Raw genomic sequence first — 22796 nt, forward strand, 5'->3', positions numbered from 1 at the left:
CAGTTGACAGTGGGAGGACAGTGAGGTCCACTGGGTCCAAACCACCTAGCATACAATCCCTGGAGCTACAGAGGGGCTATTATAATACAATAAAGCTCCATTACTGTACACCATGGAAACTAGCTGGTGACTGAGATAATAGGAATGGATTTGGACTGAAGTGTTTCTCTGCCATAATCTCAGAAACCAGAACAAAATCACATGCATTTACGCTAAATCACGAGACCACCACTGCCAGAGTGATGGTGTTGGTGGTGGCAAACGGACATTAAGATGAGTGGAGATTAAAGAGGGAACTTGGGAATGGGACCTTTCCACAAGGTGAACAGCTATCGGTGGTGACTCAAGTGAATACAGTGGAATCAATTTAAACTGCGTGGGTTTGCTTAGCTCTTGACAATGGACGTCTGTTTGTGAGACTTGTCGTTGCCATTTCAAGTTGGATCAGAAGTATTGGATGTTGTTACCTCGATCAATTATTTTGCAGTGTGGACTGTTTAAAAAAAAAAATTGTACTGCTCATTCTTTCTCATTGCATGAGCTTGTCCAGTTTACTTAATTTATTTTGTCTCTCTGTGCAATTTGAGAGTTGTGGATACTGGCTGGGCTTGTAGTGCATAATAGGCCTAATCCTAATTGGCAATGTGACGACCATGAAAAAGCATGTTGGACAATGGTCTTGAAAACCTAGTGTATATACTATTCATATATATTATTAACAGAGCTATACCCTCTATAATAATCTAGAATATGTAGATTAATCTAGTAAGTATCAGTATTGATTTAAATGAAACATGTCGACAAGATGAAGATAGATTAGTAAATGATCAATTATTAATAGTAAGAAAAATAACAGACTGATTGTGAGATCTCAAATTTAACCAAACCATCCAAGAAAATCTCTTCCATAAATATACAAGGTGACCCTGTTTATTTGGCCTCACTTGTTATTGACCTTCTAGCCCCGGTTATACCTTGCATTAAGATGTGGTTTTCGGGCGTGTAAAAAGTGGTTCACGACTTGTTGTTACAGCATAGGGCTCTACTAGGCCCTGCACAAACCAATGGATGAGATCTATTGGATGAGAGTGGCGAGAAGATGGGACAAGGAATCGAGGAAAGAAAAGATAAAAACGCCTGGAATTCTGCTAAGAGGATTATTCCTTATTCAGGCCGGGATTCAATCAGAAACCAGGCTGTATATAGCGCGTGACATTTAAAAAGGTCATTTCCAATTGAGCCAACATCTGCAGTATTTACCTTGAATGCGGGGGGAGAGAGCCTGTATAGCCAACTCCTATAGTTGTGTAGGCTACCAAGCACAAACAGACCTTGGATCAGGCTACAGGAGAAGAGGGTGGGAAAAAAATGGAAATGGGGGACTTGTTTCTCAGTGGGGAGACACCATTTTATTTTAGACTTAATTTTGGGTAACAATTATAAACCAATCTTAAAACAAAAGAGTAAAAATATACATGTTTGACTTTGCAGGTAAATATCTGCGTTCGGGTCCCAAAAAATCCCAAAGGTCTACTTCCAGAGTTTCTTGATGGACATGTTCTTCTCGCTGTCCTTCTGCATCACCTGGAAAGACACAGGGCAGGGGTCGTTAGCCAGTGATAATGGACCTCATCATAAGGAGCCAAATTAAAAATCAGTGATCAACAAAATAACAAACTCTGGGGAAAAGGGTCTGTCCATTTCAATCCCTAAAAGTATAAAACTTTAGTTTATTACAATGTAAAGACATGTTTATTATAAAAGCTGAAATGCTGATACAAATACCAGTCATTGAAATTACAAAGTCATTTGTGGAATATTGAGTTTCTTTACTGTGTAAAAGCACTATTTTCATATTGAGATAAATTACATAAAAATTTGTACACTCATTGATATTATCATTGATATCCTGTAGACCTAGTGCCTTCGGAAAGTATTCAAACCCCTTGACTTTTTCCACATTTTGTTTTACGTTACAGCCTTATTCTAAAATATATTAAATTGCCCCCCCCCCCCTTCAATCTACACAATACCCCATAATGACAAAGCAAAAAACGTTTTTTAGAAAGTTGTCCCAATTTATAAAAAATACAACTGAAATATAACATTTACATAAGTATTCAGGGCCTTTACTCAGCACTTTTTTGAAGCACACTTGGCAGCAATTACAGCATTGATTCTTCAAAGGTATGGAACTACGAGCACACCTGTATTTGGAGAGTTTCTCACATTCATCTCTGCAGATCCTCTCAAGCTCTGTCAGGATGGAATGGAGAATTGCGGCACAGCTATTTCCAGGTCTTTCCTGAAAATATGTTCGATCGGGTTCAAGTCTGGGCTCTGGTTGGGCCACTCAAGGCTGTGTGCTTAGGGTCGTTGTCCAGTTGGATGGTCAACCTTCGCCCCAGTCTGAGGTCCCGAGCAGGTTTTCATCAAGGATCTCTCTGTACTTTGCTCTGTTTATCTTTGCCTTGATCCTGACTAGTCTCCCAGTCCTTGCCGCTGAAAAACATCCCCACAGCATGCTTGCTTCACCGTGGGGATGGTGCCAGGTTTCCTCCAGACGTGGCACTTGGCATTCAGGCCAAAGTGTTCAATCTGGTTTCTCATGGTCTGAGTGTCTTCAGGTGCCTTTTAGCAAACTCCAAGCAGTCTGTCATGTGCCTTTTTACTGAGGAGTGGCTTCCGCCTGATTGGTGGTGCGCTGCAGAGATGGTTTTCCTTCTGGAAGGTTCGCCCATCTCCACAGAGGAACTCTAGAGCTCTGTCAGAGTGACCATCGGGTTCTTGGTCACCTCCCTGACCAAGGCCCTTCTACCCCGATTGCTTAATTTGGCCGGGCGGCCAGCTCTAGGAAGAGTCTTGGTGGTTACAAACTTCTTCCATATAGGAATGATGGAGGCCACTGTGTTCTTGGGGACCTTCCATGCTATAGACATCTTTTGGTAACCTTCCCCAGATCTGTGCCTCGACACAATCCTGTCCCGGAGCTCTACGGATAATTCCTTCGACCTCATGACTTGGTGTTTGCTCTGACATGCACTGTCAAGTGTGGGACCTTATATAGACAGGTGTGTGCCTTTCCAAATCATGTTCAATTATTTGAATTTACCACAGGTGGACTCCAATCAAGTTGTAGAAACATCAAGGATGATCAATGGAAACAGGATGCACCTGACCTTTATTTCAAATCTCATAGGAAAGGGTCTGAATACTTTTTTTTTTTTTTTTACATTTGCAAAAATTTCTAAACCTGTTTTTGCATATGGGGCATTTTGTGTAGATTGTTACAGCCTTATAATCCCTCAGTAATGTGGTCAAATTAGCTAGCAAGCCAATGATGTAATGACTGAAACGTTTTTAAACAAAAGGGTTAACGACACCCGAGTCGTTAACAGCCCAGATTAAAACTACACGGGCGTGTGCTAGAAGCAAGCTGTTTCCGCTCTATAATGGTGACATAGAATTTGCACTGACTTTTTCCCTCTAGGACAATCAGAAACAACAGTACAGCGGAGAATTATCTTTAGAACAATTATCTGGGAGATTTTTTTTCCTGGTCACACAAAATATTTTGTTGCATATGCGACCAAATTTGTTGCATATGTGAACAAATTGGTCGTACTTTATACCACTGGCTATAGCCCATAGAAATGAACGGAATAACACATTGATACATGGTAAAACAGACAGTCAAAAAATAAGGTTTTGAAGGTTAAGGTTTTGAAATATCTGTCCTATATCTAGGAGATACAAGAAAGCTCAGGAAATATATATTTTGACACATTTAACCCCTTTTTGTTGACACAAAACTACTTCCATACTTCCAATCTTTTTTAAACTGGTATCGGGTTACCTTCAGACGAGTCCTGTGACACTTGTAGGGGGCAACACGGAGAGAACACCATTGTGTTTGTGAGTCTCCCGCTTCCATAGGGTTGCAATGTATACTGAAACATCTGTACTTTTTCCGATACTAAAACATGAAAAAACGTTTGGTACTTATGTCATGTGTCTCACATCATATACGGATTTAGAGGATCGAGTCTAGTAATTTTTTGAATCTTCAAGGGGGCTACAAGGATGCGCTTGCACATGCAGCTAACACAGTGAGAAGCAAGCCAGAGAAAATGCAGGCAGCATGACTGGGTTAAAAGTAAGAGACACATTTCAGTTGAACGCAGTGTTGTACAATTGACTAGGTATCCTCCTTTCACTCTCTTCTAACGAAAACACCTTACCACCATGCCCGCAGCTGGTTTACAAAACTGGCTAAAGAAGCAAACTATGGGAATATGTTGATTACAGAGCAGATGAGGGCCAAACCACAGAAACAACAAAAAGGTGTAACAAAGCAGTGCAAGGGAGGTTGATTTTGATTTTACACATTACATTCATTGTAACGTTGTCGTTTTTCCACTAAATGGGAATCATTTGAGTGACAATGACATGAACATATATTCTGCATGACATTCATATGAGCATTATGATTACACAACCCAAAAGTAATGTGAAATGCACTCAACTTCACAGCAATATATTTGAACTACTTTGTGTTTGTCTGGGCTTGCTAGCAGTAGCCAGCCCTGGAAGGCGCATTGCACTCTCTGAAGTGAAATGCACTCTGGGAATCGTAGTATTGTGTGTAAATGGCATTGTATTATTAAGGCATTTAGACTACATGTCTATTGCAATATAGAAGCTTCAGAAATTAGCTTCAAAGTGTTTGTCGTTTTGGAACTAAACTTAATTGAATACATTAAATGAATGAGCTGTAATGAATGCCATTTGACCAAATATTATGGCCACAGATTAACAAATTAACCCATATAATGTAATTGTTCCATTATTTTGTCTGCTCTGAATGGTTTTGCATAAGGAAAATTGATGGTATTCTTCTGTTATTTAACATGGTGGTGTATTTTTGTAAGAAGTGTAATAGAGTAGATATTCTACTTGTTCGTCCAGTTACCAACATATTGCTCAATGTAAAAACATTTTTTTTAAAGCCCCACAGTTCTTATTTTGTTGCTGTGGTATCGTTTTGATATTGAGTATCGTTAAGATATTGAGTATTATGATACTAAACCTGGTATCCAACTAAAACATCTGGTGTCGCAACAACAGTCGCTACAGACAGAAGTAGTTGGTACTGACTTCAGACGAGTCCTGTGGGGGTCGTAGAGCAAAACACTAAAGACAGATTTCTGGAATGTCTCCTGATCTGACAAACAGAACTGTAGCTCTGCCACCTGCCATCGCAGACGTGGAAGGCTGACATCGGTGCAGTGGATTGAGACGCAGTGTAATTGTTTTTAATAACCTGCCCAGGGACTGCGGTTGAAAATTAGCCGGCTGGCTAAAACCGGCAATTTTACTGAAACGTTGATTAATGTGCACTGTCCAAGTAAAAAAAATAAAAACTCAAACTAAAATAAATCCAACTTAAACACTGATTTTTATGGGGATTTTTGTATTATATTAATGCAATTGACATGCTAACAAGATGGTCCAAAATCTGTTTGAGCTTTGTATAGTCACGTGTCAAACTGTTTTTCATGCCAATGACCATAGTAGTTGGAAAGACTACAAACCGATCTGGGACCAGTATATATCATTTTTATTTTATACAAAATCTCTGATCAAGAGTAACTACACTGTACAAAAATAAACGCAACATGCAACAATTGCAGAGACTTTACTGAGGTACAGTTCATATAAGGAAATTGCAATAAATTCATTAGACCCTAATATATGGATGTCATATGATTGGGTAAACAGATATGCATGTGTTGATCACAGATGACTTAAAAATAGAATAAAGTAGGGGCATGGATCAGAAAACCAGTCAGTATCTGGTGTGATCACCATTTGCCTCATGCAGGGCGACACATGTCCTTCACATAGAGTTGATCAGGCTGATGATTGTGGCTTGTGGAATGTTGTCCCTCTCCGCTTCAATGCCTGTGCGAAGTTGCTGAATGTTGGCGGAAACTGGAACTCGATGTCGTACACGTTGATCGAGAGCATCCTAAACATGCTCAAATGGGTGACATATGCAGGCCATGGAAGAACTGGGTCATTTTCAGCTTCCAGGAATTGTGTACAGATCCTTGTGACATGGGGCTGTGCATTATCATGCTGAAACGTGAGGTGATGGCAGCAGATGAATGGCACAACAATGAGACTCAGGATCTCGTCACGGTATCTCTGTGCATTCAAATAGCTATCGATAAAATGCAATTATGTTCATTTTCCGTAGCTTATGACTGTCCATACCATAATCCCACTGCCACCATGGGCCACTCTGTTGACATCAGAAAACCGCTCGGCAACACGACTCCACACACGCTATGCTCTGCATCTGCCCGGTACAGTTGAAACTGGAATTCATCCGTGAAGGGCACACTTTTCCAGTGGCCATCGAAGGTGAGCATTTGGCCACTGAAGTCAGTTACGACATCGAACTGTAGTCAGGTCAAGACCCTGGTGAGGACGACGAGCACACAGAGCACGCAGAAGAGCTTCCCGGAGACTGTTTCTGACAGTTTGTGCAGAAATTCTTCGGTTGTGTAAACCCACAGTTTCATCAGCTGTCCAGGTGGCTGGTCTCAGATGATCTCACAGGTGAAGAAGCCGGATGTGGAGGTCCTGGACTGGCGTGGTTACACATGGTCTGCGGTTGTGAGGCTGGTTGGACAGATTGCTAAAATTCTTTTAAAAAACTACGCCGGAGGCAGCTTATAGTAGAGAAATGAACATTCACTTATCTGGAAAGAGCTCTGGTGGACATTCCCGCAGTCAGATAATAATTGCATGCTCCCTCAACTTTAGACATCTGTGGCATTGCGTTGTGAATAAAAACTGAACATTTTAGAGTTGCCTATTATTGCCCTCCAGCACAAGGTGCATCTGTGTAATGTTCAGCTTCTTGATATGCCACACCTGTCAGGTGGTTTGGCAAAGGAGAAATGGTCACTAACAGGGATATAAACATTTGTGCACAACATTTGAGCGAAATAAGCCTTTTGTGCATATGGGATCTTTCTGAAATCTTTTATTTCAGTTCACAAAACATGGGACCAACACTTTGCATGTTGCATTTATATTTTTGTTCAGTGTAGTATTGATTACATTCGGGATAATATGGACAAAAGGGAGCTAGAGGTAAAATAGAGACAAACTGTCTCTTGGAGTGTTAAGACAGTAACATTGATAGAAGACTTACCTTGGCGACAGCCATCTCAAAGTCCTCCTGGTTGACGTGCACTCTCCTCTCCCTGAGGGCGTACATCCCTGACTCGGTGCACACACCCTGAGGAATAAGATGGAACAGAAACAAAGGTTTATCCATGGTGATATAAGAAAAAGTAAGTAAGACCGACAGTGGTCAAACACTAAGGCACTCCAGGAACATGGTTACCAATCCCTGGACTAGGGGATGTTTCAGGATGGCTCGTTGTACATAGAGCTGTGGCGGTCATGACATTTTGTCAGACGTTTATTTGTCATGCAAAAGAATGCCGGTCTCATGGTAATTTAGTCAATTAACATAAACAAGTTTTGAATCTCCAGGCCTCCTGACGTCAACCGTATTGAACACCTTTGATGAATTGGAACACTGACTATTAGTGCCCGACCTCACTAATGCTCATGGCTGAATGGAAGCAAGCCCCCACAGCAATGTTCCAACATCTAGTGGAAAGCTTTTCCAGAGGAGTGGAGGCTGTTATAGCAGCAAAGAGGAACCAACTCCATATTAACGACCATGATTTTAGAATGAGTTGTTCACTACTTTTGTAGGTGATTTGCTGTGTTTAATATGTGGTAGGCTATAACAGCACAACCATTATTTTAATTCATGTTTTTTTTCGGGCTTGAGCTCATGCAGTATATAGGCCTATGTGTTTGCATAAGCTCTAATATGTATATGGTTGAGTTTCACTAATCATCAACTTAGAAAGCGCTGTCCATTTCATTGTTAGGCTTTGAAACAACATCCTCAACAACTATGTTTTCCACTCAGTTTCAACCTGTTGTCGAACTTTTCTTCATATTGATCAATCACGGTGAGGTGAGTTTTAAAAGCACATACTGGTTTGATGATAAGTGTTTGTGATTTGACTGCATCTGCATTGTTGTCAGAGTGGTTAGAGTGACAATATAGCCCTCAGTACCATCCATTAGCAACTTGAAGATCTTTAGCGAGTTGGGTACACATGTCCAGAGTGCATGAGAGGATATTATCATGAATTTTACTGCGGTCATGACTGATAATATGGTCACCGCCACAGCCCTAGTTGTACATGTTCTTCCTTTGTGCATGTGCTAGCCCTAATGTGGTGGGCCCCATTCCATAACTTGTGGAGTATCAAGTCTGTGGTTATTCTCTCCTGATATTCTACATACACCGTAAATGTCAAGCCCAGTTGGACATGTATCCACTACAATGAACCATTACAAAATGTAAAATGTACAATGGTGAAACAAACAGATCTACACAACTGTGGGGTAGGGGTCATCTCTGGACGGGGCCAAAGTTTTCCCTACTACACATCATACACTGAACCCCTCATACACTGAACTGTCTGTGCTAGCCTTCATTTGGTGGGCCCCATTCCAAACTGTGCGTCTCAGTCTATTACCTTAACTTCAGCCCCAGAGGCTCCAGGCATCAGTTCTGCAATCTTCCTCAGGTTAATTCCACGCGTCAGGTTCATCTTCCTTGAGTGGATCTTCAGGATGTCCAAACGGGCCTAAGGGGGAGCAGACACTGTAGTAGCAAGCTGCTTACATGAAGCTGAATAAGTGTCAACGCAAATACAAAAATATCTGTGTGAGGAGACCGTAAAGATGTTGGACTAGACTCATTGGCATAAATCCTTCATTTAAATCATTTATTTTGTAAATTAACAAATGGTACAGAACACCAACAGATGTAATCATTACTACCAACAGTCTAAATATGTTGCACTGTGCTGTCTTGCCATACCGAGGCGGGGATTCAATTCAATTCAATCAGCATTATAGTGTGCTTGACATTTAAAGTTAATTTCCAATTGAGCCGACATATGCAGCATTTACCGTGAATGAGGGGGGGTTAATGTGGTTGTCTTGTGTGTTCACATGTGGCAAGCTTTTGTACAGCCACCCTGACAAAACAGTACGCAGTTATAGTCACTTACCCTTCTAGATAACTTGAAACAGTCTAACCAGGTCTTACGTCTTGAAGTCACCTAGTATAGCTAGTGCTAGTCAACTTCTTCAATTAGCTTCAGCTGGCTGGTGTGCGACTGTGGCAAAATTGGTTTGACATTGGATAGTCTATCTCTGGGGCTAATTAGGGGCCGTCAATAATATTTTCATGTTGCACATCTTTTAGTTGTCTCAAATGCTTTCAATATTTGTAGATGAATTTCTACAATTTAGAGTTGGTTTGAGGTTAAGCCATTGAAATTTGGAGTTGACAGTTAAAAACATTGACCCATGTACAGTGTAATTTATTGATGGCCCCTAGCTAGCCCCATAGGGATATCGAATGTCAAACCAAATTGACCATGGGCATTACGACTAGGTCTCGTGGTGCTGCGCTCAGAATTGATGATTACTTTGATGCCAGTTGTGGGCTGAATTGAAGTAAATCAAATGTGTTTATGACGAGATTGACACTAAAATAAACGTATGACTCATATATTGATAAACACAGAATGTTTTAGGGGCAAAAAAAATAAATATGGGGCTGTACTGACCTCTTCATTGGGAGGGGGGAACTCGATCTTCCTGTCGATGCGGCCGGGTCGGAGCAAGGCAGAGTCTAGGATGTCAATACGGTTGGTGGCCATGATGACCTGAGGGAGTAAAAACACATTTAACATACAATATTAGTCCTTTGGGTCTTATTCAGCTTTATTTTATTTATTTCACCAGGTAGGCCAGTTGAGAAGAAGTTCTCATTTACATCTGCGACCTGGCCAAGATAAAGCAAAGCAGTGCGACAAAAACAACAGACTTACACAAACAAAAGTACTGTCAATGACACAACATAAAAATCTATGTACAGTGTGTGCAAATGTAGAAGATTTGGGTGGTAAGGAAATAAATAGGCCATAGAGGCAAAATAATTACAATTTAGCATTAACACTGGAGTGATAGATGCGCAGATGATGATGTGCAAGTTGAGATACTGATGTGCAAAAGAGCAAGAAGATAATTAACAATATGGGGATGAGGTAGATGGGTGTGCTATTTACAGATGGGCTGTGCACAGTGATCGGTAAGCTGCTCTGACAGCTGATTCTTAAAGTTAGAGGGGGAGATAAGACTCCAGCTTCAGTGATTTTTGCAATTGGTTCCAGTCATTGGCAGCAGAGAACTAGAAGGAAAGGCGTCCAAAGCAGGTGTTGGCTCTGGGGACGACCGTGAAATATACCCGTGCTACGGGTGGGTGTTGCTATGGTGACCAGTGAGCTGAGGTAAGGCAGTGCTTTACCTAGCAAAGACTTATAGATGACCTGGAGCTAGTGGGTTTGGCAATGAATATGTAGCGAGGGCCAGCCAACGAGAGCATACAGGTCACAGTGGTGGGTAGTATATGGGGCTTTGGTGACAAAACGGATGGCACTGTGATAGTGAGTAGAGTAGCTGAGTAAAGTATTGGAAGCTATTTTGTAAATGACATCGCCGAAGTCGAGGATCAGTAGGATGGTTAGTTTTACGAGGGTATGTTTGGCAGCATGAGTGAAGAAGGCTTTGTTGCGAAATAGGAAGCAGATTCTAGGTATAATTTTGGATCGGAGATGCTTAATGTGAGTCTGGAAGGAGAGTTTACAGTCTAACCAGACACCTAGGTATTTGTAATTGTCCAAATATTCTGCCTAGCTTCCAGAGTAGTGACGCTAGGCGGGCGGGCAGCAATTGGTTGAAGAGCATTCATTTAGTTTTACTAGCATTTAAAATCAGTTGGAGACCACGGAAGGAGTGTTGTATGGAATTGAAGCTCGTTTGGAGGTTTGTTAACACAGTGTCCAAAGAAGTGCCAGAAGCATACAGAATGGTGTCGATCAGAGACTCACCAGCAGCAAGAGCAACATCATTGATTTATACAGAGAAAAGAGTTGGCCCGAGGTTTTGAACCCTTTGGTATCCCCATAGAGACCGCCAGAGGTCCGGAAAACAGGACCTCCGATTTGACACACCGAACTCTGTCTGAGAAGTAGTTGGTGAACCAGGTGAGGCAGTCATTTGAGAAACCAAGGTTGTTGAGTCTGCCGATAAGTATGCAGTGATTGACAGAGTCAAAAGCCTTGGCCAGGTCGGTGAAGAAGGCTGCACAGTATTGTCTTTTGTTGAAGGTCTAGGACCTTGAGCGTGGCTGACGTGCACCCATGACCAGCTCGGAGACCAGATTGCATAGTGGGGAAGGTACGGTGGGATTCGAAATGGCTGGTGATCTCTTTGTTAACCTCTCTTGGGTAGGGGGCAGTATTTTCACATCCGGATGAAAAGCCTGTTTCTCAGGCCCAGAAGCTAGGATATGCATCTAATTGGTAAATTTGGATAAACAACACTCTACAGTTTCTAAAAAACTGTTATAATGTCCGTGAGTGTAACAGAACTGATATGGCAGGCAAAACTCCAAGGACAAACCACCCCCCCCAAAAAAAATATTCAGCCTACCACTGTTTTCAATGGCTGTCACTTTTATTATAAGGCGAAATCGTCCCAAATTGCAGTTCCTAGATGTCTAATTTTTTGGGGAAAATGAGCCAGAAATTGTAGTTTTTTCTAGGTGGCTCCCATTTTGGCTGTAGTGTTTCCAAGCAAGTGGAAGAGAGCGCGTTCTTTGGTATTTTTCTCCAGTAAAGACAATAATGATTCTCCTTCTTAAATTTGATAGTTTATTTACGTATTAGGGTACCTAAGGTTTGATTATAAACGCTGCTTGACTTGTTTGGAAAAGTTTATTATTAGAAACGTTTGGGATTCATTTTGTATGCATTTTGATGGAGGGAAACTGGGTGGATTATTGACTGAAGCGCGCTAGGTAAACTGAGTTATGGATATAAAAGGAGGACATTATCGAACAAAAGGACCATTTGTGATGTATCTGGGACCTTTTGGAGTGCCAACAGAAGAAGATCAAAGGTAAGGCATTTATATATCGCTATTTCTGACTTTCGTGGCGCACCTGCCTGGTTGAAATATGTTTTTCATGCTTTTGTATGCGGGGCGCTGTCCTCAGATAATCGCATGGTGTGCTTGAGCCGTAAAGCCTTTTTGAAATCTGACACAGAGGCTAGATTAACAAGAAGTTAGGATTTATTGATGTATTACACTTGTGATTTTATGAAAGTTAAATATTTATAATTCTGTAGTTTGAATTTTGCACTCTGCAATTTCACCGGATGTTGGCCAGGTGGGATGTGCCCGTAAGAAGTTAACTTGGCTTTCAAAATGTTTAGAAAAGGCAGGGCAGGATGAATATAGGTCTAACAGTTTGGTCTAGAGGGGGATGACTGCAAGGGGGTGACCGCGGCAGCTTTCCAATCTTTGGGGGATCTCATATGATACGAAAGCGAGGTTGAATAGGCTAGTAATAGGGGTTGCAACGATTTCGGCGGATAATTTTAGAAAGAGAAGGTCCAGATGGTCTGGCCCAGCTGATTTGTAGGGATCCAGATTTTGAAGCTCTTTCAGAACATTAGCGGTCTGAATTTGGGTGAAGGAGAAAAGGGGGGGGGCCTTGCTGTAGGGGGTGCAGAGCTGTTGGCCGGTAGGTGTAGCCAGGTGGGGAGCATGGCCAGCCGTAGAAAATGCTTATTGAAAATCTCAAATATCGTGGATTTACCGGTGGTGACAGTGTTTCCTAGCCTCAGTGCAGTGGGCAGCTGGGGGGAGGTGCTCTTATTCTCCATGGACTTTACATTGTCCCAAAACTTTTGGGAATTAGTGCTACAGGATGTAAATTTCTGTTTGAAAAAGCTAGCCTTTGCTTTCCTAACTGGCCAAGTATATTGGTTCCTGACTTCCCTGAAAAGTTGCATATCGCGGGGGCTATTCGAAGCTAATGCAGTATGCCACAGGATGTTTTTGTGCTGGTCAAGGGCAGTCAAGTCTGGGGTGAACCAAGGGCTATATCTGATCTTAGTTCTACATCTTTTGAAGAGGGCATGTTTATTTAAGATGGTGAGGAAAGCACTTTTAAAAGAGCAACCAGGCATCCCATACTGACGGAATGAGGTCAATATCCTTCCAGGATACCCGGGCCAGGTCGATTAGAAAGGCCTGCTCATTGAAGTGTTTTAGGGAGCATTTGAGAGTAATGAGGGGTGGTCGTTTGACCGCGGACCCATTACGGACGCAGGCAATGAGGCAGTGATCGTTGAGATCCTGGTTGAAGATAGCAGAGGTGTATTTATTCACCTTCTCCCTATTGGCTTCTTTGGTATGCCCTTCTTATCTATATACTGTACATTCGAAAAGTATCCAGACCACTTGACTTTTTCCACATTTTGTTCCATTACAGCCTTATTCTAAAATGGATTAAATACAAAATGTTAAATATAAAAATCCTCAATCCACACACAATACCCTATAATGACAAAGCAAAACAGGTTTTTCAATTGAACATGATTTGGAAAGGCACAACCGTCTTTATTAAGGTCCCACGTAATTCTTAAATTAAAGTTGTTTGGAACCACCAAGACTTTTCTAGAGCTGGCCGTCCAGCCAACCTAAGCAATCGGGGAGAAGGGCCTTGCTCAGGGAGGTGGCCAAGAACCTGAGTTCCTCTGTAGAGATGGGAGAACCTTCCAGAAGGACAACCATCTCTGCAGCACTCCACCAATTATGCCTTTATGGTTGAGTGGCCAGACGGAAACCACTCAGAAGGCACGACAGCCCACTTGGAAATTGCCAAAATGTACCTGAAGGACTCTGACCATGAGAAACAAGATTCTCTGGTCTGATGAAAGCAAAAATCAACTCTTTGGCCTGAATGCCAAGCGTCACGTCTGGACGAAACCTGGCACCATCCCTACGGTGACGCATGGTGGCAGCATCATGCGGTGGGGATGTTTTTCAGCGGCAGGGGCTGGGGAACTAGTCAGGATTGAGGCAAAGATGAACAGAGTAAAGTAGAGAGATATCCTTGATGAAAACCTGCTCCAGAGCGCTCAGACTGGCGAGAAGGCTCACCTCCCAACAGGACAACAACCCTAAGTAAACAGCCAAGACAACTCAGGAGGGCTTCAGGACAAGTCTCTGAATGTCCTTGAGTGGCCCAGGCAGAGCCCGATCGAGCATCCCTGGAGAGACCTGTAATTAGCTGTGCAGTGATGCTCCACCATCCAACCTGACAGAGCTTGAGAGAATCCGCAGAGAAGAATCGGAGAAACTCCCAAAATACAGGTGTGCCATGCTTGTAGCGTCATACCCAAGAAGACTCAAGGCTGTAATCGCTGCAACAACAAAGCACCGAATAAAGGGTCTGAAAACTTATGTAAAAGTGATATTTCCGTTTTTTCCACATTTGTGTTATGGTCTGAATTTATGTATTAAATCAATATTGTGTCACTGATCTACACACAATACGCCATAATGTCAAAGTGGAATTGTGTATTTTTTAAATTTGTATTAACTAAAAACTGAAATGTCTCGAGTCAATAAGTATTCAACCCCTTTGTTATGGCAAGCCTAAAGTTCAGGAGTAAACATGTGCCTAACAAATATCATAAGTTGCATGGACTCATTCCGTGTTCAGTAATAGTGGCTAACATTTTTTTATGACTTCTGCGTACCCCACACATAACAATTATCTGCATGGTCCCTCAGTCAAGCAGTGAATTTCTATCACAGATTAAACCACAAAGACCAAGGAGGTTTTTCAATGCCTCGCAAAGGGCACCGATTGGTAGATGAGTAAAAATAATAAAAAGCAGATACTGAATATCCCTTTGAGCATGATGAAGTTAATAATTAGACTTTGGATTGTGTATCAATACACCCAGTAACGACAAAAGATACAGGTGTCCTTCCTAACTCAATTGCCAGAGAGGAATGAAACTGCTCAGGGATTAGTGTCATAGGAGAAAACTGAGGATGGATCAACAACATTGTAGTTACTCCACAATACTAACCTAAATGACAGAGTGAAAAGTAAGCCCGTAGAGAATAATAATAAAAATATTCCAAAACATGCACCCTGTTTGCAATAAGACACCTATAACCTTTTTGTCCTAAATACCAAGTGTCATGTTTGGGGCAAATTCAACAACACATAACGGCGTGCAAATCCTAATATTTTCAAGCAGGGTGGCGGCTGCATGGGTATGCTTGTCATCGGCAAGGACCATGGAGTTTATTTTAGGATGAAAAAAAAACGGATACAGCTATAAACACAGGAAAAATCCTAGAGGAAAACCTGGTACAGTTTGCTTTCCAACAGACATGGAGATTAATTCCCCTTTCAGCAGGACAATAACGTAAAACACAAGACCAAATCTACACTGGAGTTGCTTACCAAGACAGCATTGAATGTTCTTGAGTGGCCTAGTTACAGTTTAGACTTCAATCTTATAGCAAGGCATGGAAATGGCTTAATAGCAACGATCAACTTGACAGAGTTTGAAGAATTTTTAAAATAATATATGGGCAAATATTGCACAGCTGTAATCGCCGCCAAAAGGTGCTTCTACAAAGTATTGACTTAGGTGTGAAATACTTATGTAATTTAGATATTTCTCCAATTTGAATAAATTAGCAAACATTTCTAAAAACATGTTCACTTTGTCATTATGGGGTAGTGTGTAGATGGGTGAGAAATGTATTTAATCCATGTTGAATTCAGGCTGTAACAACAAAATGTGGAATATGTCATGGGGTATGAATACTTTCTGAAGACAAAAGACTGCAGTGTGGGAAAAGTAGGTTGGAGATTGCAAGAACATTAAGACAAAGGGTTTAGGGAATTAACACATCTGAACACAAATTACTCCCAGCTACTCCACACAACATTTGTTCTGTAAATTGAACAGAATTAGAAACATATGATAGGAAGATGAATCCTAACGTTATACTATAGTCTTGAGTGGTCTTGCTTTTACAACTGTGCCAATTTCTGTGCATTTTATTTAGAGATTTGCTCAAGAAATGGACACATTTCAAATCCAGGTACATGTGGGCATTATACAAAGCAGTAGAAAGAGCTCTGGGACTACGTAAATCCAGAGCGTTTCGCTCTCGGAGTGTTCAGAGCGCACACTGGACGCTCTGGCCGAGGTTGAGCGTTCCGAGTGGCGCAACGATCTATGGCACTGAATCTCAGCGCTAGATGCGTCACTACAAACACCCTGGTTCGAATCCAGGCTGTATCACAACCGGCTGGTATTGGGAGTCCCATAGGGTGGCACATAACTGGCCCAGCGTCGTCCGTCATAATTTGTTCTTAACTGACTTGCATCGTTAAATAAAGGTTAAATAAAAAAATAAAACAAACAATGGCAATTCCCTAAACCCAAGCTAACAGGCTAAATGTTTTCTTGGAAAGCAGTGAGTGCTATTATATGATACAATATCAGTATTTGTTTCATGTTCTACTTGTCCTAGCATCAACTGATTTGAACCAGTGTAGCTGTGGATTGACTGCATTGTTTGAATGGGATGTTGGCAGATTGGCAGTTAATTTGAAGAATTCATGGAATCATTCCGCTAAAACTATCTGGCTAGCTAACACACATACAGTGCATATACATTCTTCACATTCATAGTTTAACACCATCTTATCAAAGCACTGGCAAACCATTGTTAACCAACTCCCTGACTAACATTGCCGACCTTAGGACCACCATAACAAGATTCATTTTAATTCCTAATTCTATTGTCCCCAGGCCCAGCTCAGTCACGTTCTTCACTGAAAGACTTTTCTCTCATGGCAAAGGTAGAGGCATGTCACTGTATTATACATACACTGAGTGTACAAAAACAGTAGGAACACCAGCTCTTTTCATGCCATAGACTGACCAGGTGAATCCAGGTGAAAGCCATGTCCCCTTATTGATGTCATCCACTTTCAGTGTAAATGAAGGGGAGACAGGTTAAAGAAAGTTACTTAAGCCTTGAGACAATTGAGACGTGGATTGTCTGTGTGTGCCATTCAGAGTGGGAAAGACAACAGGCTTTAAAAAGGGGTTTGGTGCCATGCTCACCGTTTTGAGTGTGTCAAGAACCGCAACGCTGCTGGATTGTTCACATTTAACAGTTACTCGGGTGTATAAAGAATACCCCTCAAAAAACATCCAGCCAACTTAACACAACTGTGGGAAGCATTAGTCAACATGGGCCAGCATCACTATGGAACACTTGACACCTTGTAGAGTCTATGCCCTGATGAATTGAGGCTGTCCTGAATGTTTTGTACACGGAGTACTGTACTGCTAGAGGAACACAATTTCCCCTTTGATAGTGTTAAGGGTCTGATTGTCATCCTGTGTGGTGTTGACCTACTCTTTCTTTCTCTGTCCATTCATCCCTCCTTCCCTCTAGCATCAGGAGAGGAGGAAGAGGGAGGTGGAGCAGGAAGAGAGCCTGCAGGAGCTCGCGGAGCCCTTGGAGGTCAGGTTCGTCAAAAACGCTGCCGTTCTCTCAGACTTTCGGTCCATCCTCACCATCCAGCATCCCCAGAGAGGAATCCCGCTGGCAGTTCTAAGGTCCTGAGGATCAAAGGTCACAGCGTCCCAGAAGATCTACCACTCAACGGTGGACTCCGTGCTGGCCAATGCCTCTGGCCAGTCCCACCGCTATACAGCCTGGACCTGAGCAGCAGGATTAAGCTGCCCTAGTTAGATGTGGACATCAGCTTGGAATCTGAGGCAGCCTCAGAGATGGAGGGCCAAGCACTGAACTGCTCAACATGGACATAGCTGCTTTTAGTCTTTAAACATCAAACGTATCGATTTTAAACACATTGGTATTTTCTAAATATATATATTTTTTAACTGTACTACTATTTGATTTATCACATTTAGACAATGAAATACTTGTAATCTGCATTTATTGCTAATTTCTATAGAATTGTCTTTAAAAAAATACTGGTTGTTTTGTCTATTTGTACCATCACAGAGAACATGCAAATACAGATTAAGAGGTTGTTGAGTGCTAGACTGGGTGGGAGGACAGTGAATAGAGAAAAGAATATCTAGCGTGTGATTGATTGGTGAGCAGTGGAAAGAAAGTGTTGTCAGACAGTACTGACAGGAGAGCTGCAGATTGAAATCAGTGGAGAAAAGCTGCAGAGAAAGTGGTGTCAAGAGTGGTGTAGCAGAGTAATAGCATACAAATTAAGTAAGGGTGTAGACTGTGTGTGTGGTGTTATATAAGTGTCCAGTTTTATTGTAGAGTAGAATTTATAAAGCATTATAAAGATGACAGTGGTGTATGAGTCACCCACCTTGATGTTCTTGGTGGCCTCGAAGCCATCCAGCTGGTTCAGCAGCTCCAGCATGGTCCTCTGCACCTCGCTGTCGCCCCCACTGCCACCCTCCAGACGTGACGAGCCGATCGAGTCAATCTCGTCCATGAAGATGATGGAGGGTGCGTGCTCGCGGGCCATGACGAACAGCTCGCGCACCATACGGGCACCTGGGATGGGGAAGAGAGCAGGGTTTCAGCCAGCAGCGTGATGCGAGTGAAATACTTATAATAACAGCTTCTGTTTTACGCATGGTGAGAGACATTTAGCCCACTACTTTCCCTCATTGCGGTTCTCCATGAAAATGTAGTGAAATGCACTTAAACATGCTTGAGCTAAAAAGCAGCTATTTGGAGAATGGAAGCAGCAAAACATATCTCCTTGATTCTGGAATTCCCTTACTGTAATTCCTTGTTATTACCGAAATTACTTCACGGTTGGGAACCCTGTCGAATGGTAACCGAAATGGCTGACCATTGATGACTCACCCTCTCCAATGAACTTCTGCACCAGCTCCGAGCCGGACACCCTGATAAAGGTGCAGTCAGTGTGGTGGGCCACAGCTCTGGCCAGCAGGGTCTTCCCTGTACCTGGGGGTCCGTACAGCAGCACACCCTGGTGGAGAGACACACAACAAGGGGGGTTAGACAACCTAAGAGACATGACACAGAGTGCATCTCAAATTTCATCATGTATTTTAGGATGATTATGCTGGAATTAACTGGTGACACTTTCTGTTCTTTCTGGCAATCAAGACTGTTGAGGTTTATGTGATGAATGCTATGAGACATGACCAGAACAAGACCTTAGGGCACTGCCAACAACGTATGAAAAGGTCTGACAAAAGGTCGATTTTGGAGTGTTGCATCCCTTTCAGACATTGCCTACTCTATATGCTTATAAAGTAAACTCAAATGCAAAAGGTAATTGTTTGACTTTACATTGTAAGAGTGGTTAACATATACAGATGATACAACATCTGAATTAAGAAAGAAAACAATAAGGGATTTATTCCATTTGGGCTACCCACCTTGGGCTGCGCAATGCCGAGAGCCTCGAAGAGCTCTGGGTGCTTGACTGGCAGCTCAATCACTTCCTTGATCTCCTTGATCTGCTTGTCCAGGCCGCCAATCATCTCGTAGGTGGAGTCAGGCACTTTCTCCACCATCATGAGGGAGACCAGCGGGTCCACCTTGTTGGGCAGGATTTTGTGAAGGGTGTAGCTGTCATTGCGCAGTGCCACGCGGCAATTTGGAGTAACCTGTTGGAATGGGCAACGGGGTTAATCAGTGCATACATTCATGAATAATAATCTTCTGTCCAGCCATCTGGATAGGATCTGGATATTTTTTGCTTTTCAACTGAATTTTGTTAACACTTATTCCAATTTGACAAAAACAAATGAATGTGGTTAAAATATGGTTCCCGTGTGTTGATAGTCTGAACTGTACACAGATAGATCTACCTTTGTACATAGAAACATTAAGTTCTCTCCACAATGTGGTGAAATATCAACAACAATGTGTCCATACTTACATCATTGATGTCAATATTCTTATCCACATCCACCACAAATTTTCCCTCTGGATGGACCTGGACACAATAGTACAGTAGACTGCCAATGACATCTAAGAGCAACTACAGTTTACCACCGAAAAAGTTTGTTACATTTCAGCAAAAAAAAAAAAAAGCTTCATACACACCTTGACCAGCACTTTCTTTTTGTCCATGGCCCTCACCACCTCTCCAACATAGGAACCCTGCTCCTGTAGCAACTGCAGCTCCTCACGAAGGAGACGCACTGGGGACAAAGCAAATAGATTTGAACAATTCATAATGTGCATGTTCCTGAGTGCAATCAAATTACAGTAGTCCGACATAGCACTGACAATTTATAATCCACACAATTATTGCTACAATATTTATTTTTAATTTAAAACCTTTATTTAACTAGGCAAGTCAGTTAAGAACAAATTCTTATTTTCAATGACGGCCTAGGAACAGTGGGTTAACTGCCTGTTCAGGGGCAGAACGACAGATTTGTACCTTGTCAGCTCAGGGGCTTGAACTTTAGGCTTTGTCACAATGAATTAACTACTATCTAGTTAGCTACACTGCTATTTAGAAGAGAAGTTTAGCTGTTGTTGTTCTGGATAGACAACCATAATTCCTACCTTTTGCATTGAGTTCATTCCTCTGAGCCTGTAGACGTCTGAGATTCTGACTCTTGTCATTCACTGTCAACTGGAGGCAGAGAGACCAGTTACTTCTTAGCTTGACAGTTGTATTAGTAGTGTCACTACGGTGTCAACAGGCAACATGTAACGTTAGCTAGTACATTTGGATTAAAACCTGTGTTTGCTTACCTGTAACTCTTCTATCTTGGACTGGTAGTATTGCCTGAGACCAGAACCACCTTTACTGTCCTCCATCTCCATCTGCAAATACACCGATACATGTTCAATAACTGAGATAGTTGTTGGACAGTTGTCAAGTACACAATGTATATAACGTTAGCTAGATAATTAACATCAAGGTGACTAACGTGTATTTATAGGCCTAACTAGCTATCTAGAAAGACGACTAGCTTAAGATAAGATTTTTACCAGTTTACTGACAAAAATGTCATACTAGCGGCTAACTAAATTAGCTAGCTAACGTTACTTAACTAGCTATTTTTTTTGTTGTCCATTATACTTAACTTATACCAAGTTATGCATAGTCACAAAAATAAGGAATGTCACTGAAACAAACATAATTAATTCGATTAACTAGGTAGAAAGCTAACAGTTAGCTAGCTAGCTAGCTAGCTAAAAGTAGCTTACAATGAGACAGCAAACTGGCAGGGTTGTCTATTTTTGACAGACCGTTTTGGTCCATTCAAAACAGTTCAACCGTCTTCTGACGAGCACCAACTTTACAGAACACACTGTTCAGTGTCTAATCAATGCCTTATCTACAACAATTTCTCAAAAGTGTGATAGTCATAATAAAGACAACGAAATCACTTACATTATGGTCCATTCCTTCCAGCGCCATCTTGAAATTCTAAACTTCCGTTGGATGAAGGGGTACTTCCGACAGAGGAACGTCTTCTTCATTAAATGTTCTACAATTAACATGGGATAATTACTGACACCTGCTGTACTGGAGGTATAGTACAGTAAAATGCAACTGAAATTTTGCTAATAATGTTCAAAGTAAGTGTATGCTCCATTTCTGTCCTTTTTGCAATACCTTATCTATTTGGAGAAGCTATGCCAGAAACAGATATGTTGAATATTGTAAAATCCATTTGCATGGTCCTTTGAGTTGGCCTGATGTACCATATTACTGTAGCTATATCAATAGTGTATAATAAGTGTGCAATATATAATATAGATAAAACATTATTTAACAGTTTTGATTGCATTTCAAAGAGACTGGCATTGAGGGTGTGGTTTTCGACTTATCAGTTAAACAGACTGGCTTGTCTATTCCAATTATGTATTACTGTTGATCTTCTACCATGCTACAGACTGAGAAACAAAAGTTTGTTCAAGCCAAGTCCCAGCAGTGCACAAGGACATACGTGTACTTAGTTTGGCTGTTATTTGAGGAGAGTAGTAAACCAGCAATATTTGTTTAATATGGCGAGTTTCTTCAAGATTTAGTTTAGTTCTTGCTGCTGTCAGCTGCCTCCAATTCTAATCAATAGAAAACATTTTATTGCAATTTTTTACATAATTTGACCTCTTTCTCAATAACTAGGATTCCATCCAATTGGCAACAGATTGTCATGCGAATATCTTAAAATCGACCTAAAACAATCAGGGGCGTTTATAAGATTTGAAGACACTGTGGGCTTAGCCCAAAGCCAGTAGGGGGTACACTCTTGTGTACATTCACCCGATAAATATATGAATTTGGTGCACTTTGAAATGAACATTGAGCGATTCAAACATTGAGAGATTAGATATTTTTCATGTAACTTGCACCTTCCCACATGCCACACCAGACACTGCTAGTACTCAATTACAGTTCCTACTGTGGGTCTCTCTACTCTGGAACACTACTCCACAGGAGGCTGCTGAGGGGAGGACAGCTCATAATAATGTCTGGAAAGGAGTTATTGGAATGTTATCTGTGTTTGATTTACCTTTATTTAACTAGGCAAGTCAGTTAAGAACAAATTCTTATTTTCAATGACAGCCTAGGAACAGTGAGTTAACTGCCTGTTCAGGGGCAGAACGACAGATTTGTACCTTGTGGATTTGAACTTGCAACCTTTCGGTGACTAGTCCAACGCGCTAACCACTAGGCTACCCTGAGTTTGATACCATTCCATTTA

The 22796-nt window shown here is 41.6% G+C and overlaps 1 protein-coding gene across 1 annotated transcript; it reads right to left on the bottom strand.

The window, feature by feature from the left end:
- Positions 1–1383: 1383 nt before the first annotated feature.
- LOC115143940 (26S proteasome regulatory subunit 8-like) lies at positions 1384–21550 on the bottom strand. Its single transcript, XM_029684419.2, has 12 exons — positions 21479–21550; positions 20833–20904; positions 20641–20710; positions 20170–20267; positions 20003–20059; positions 19497–19727; positions 18955–19081; positions 18446–18636; positions 9750–9848; positions 8646–8756; positions 7229–7315; positions 1384–1584 (listed from the first exon to the last, which is right to left on the bottom strand). The coding sequence occupies exons 1-12, from the start codon at positions 21503–21505 to the stop codon at positions 1531–1533; spliced, it is 1224 nt and encodes a 407-aa protein (XP_029540279.1). The 5' UTR covers positions 21506–21550; the 3' UTR covers positions 1384–1530.
- Positions 21551–22796: the final 1246 nt, after the last annotated feature.

Source organism: Oncorhynchus nerka, linkage group LG16 (assembly GCF_034236695.1).
Source record: "Oncorhynchus nerka isolate Pitt River linkage group LG16, Oner_Uvic_2.0, whole genome shotgun sequence".
In the NCBI taxonomy this organism is placed as follows: Eukaryota; Metazoa; Chordata; class Actinopteri; order Salmoniformes; family Salmonidae; genus Oncorhynchus; species Oncorhynchus nerka.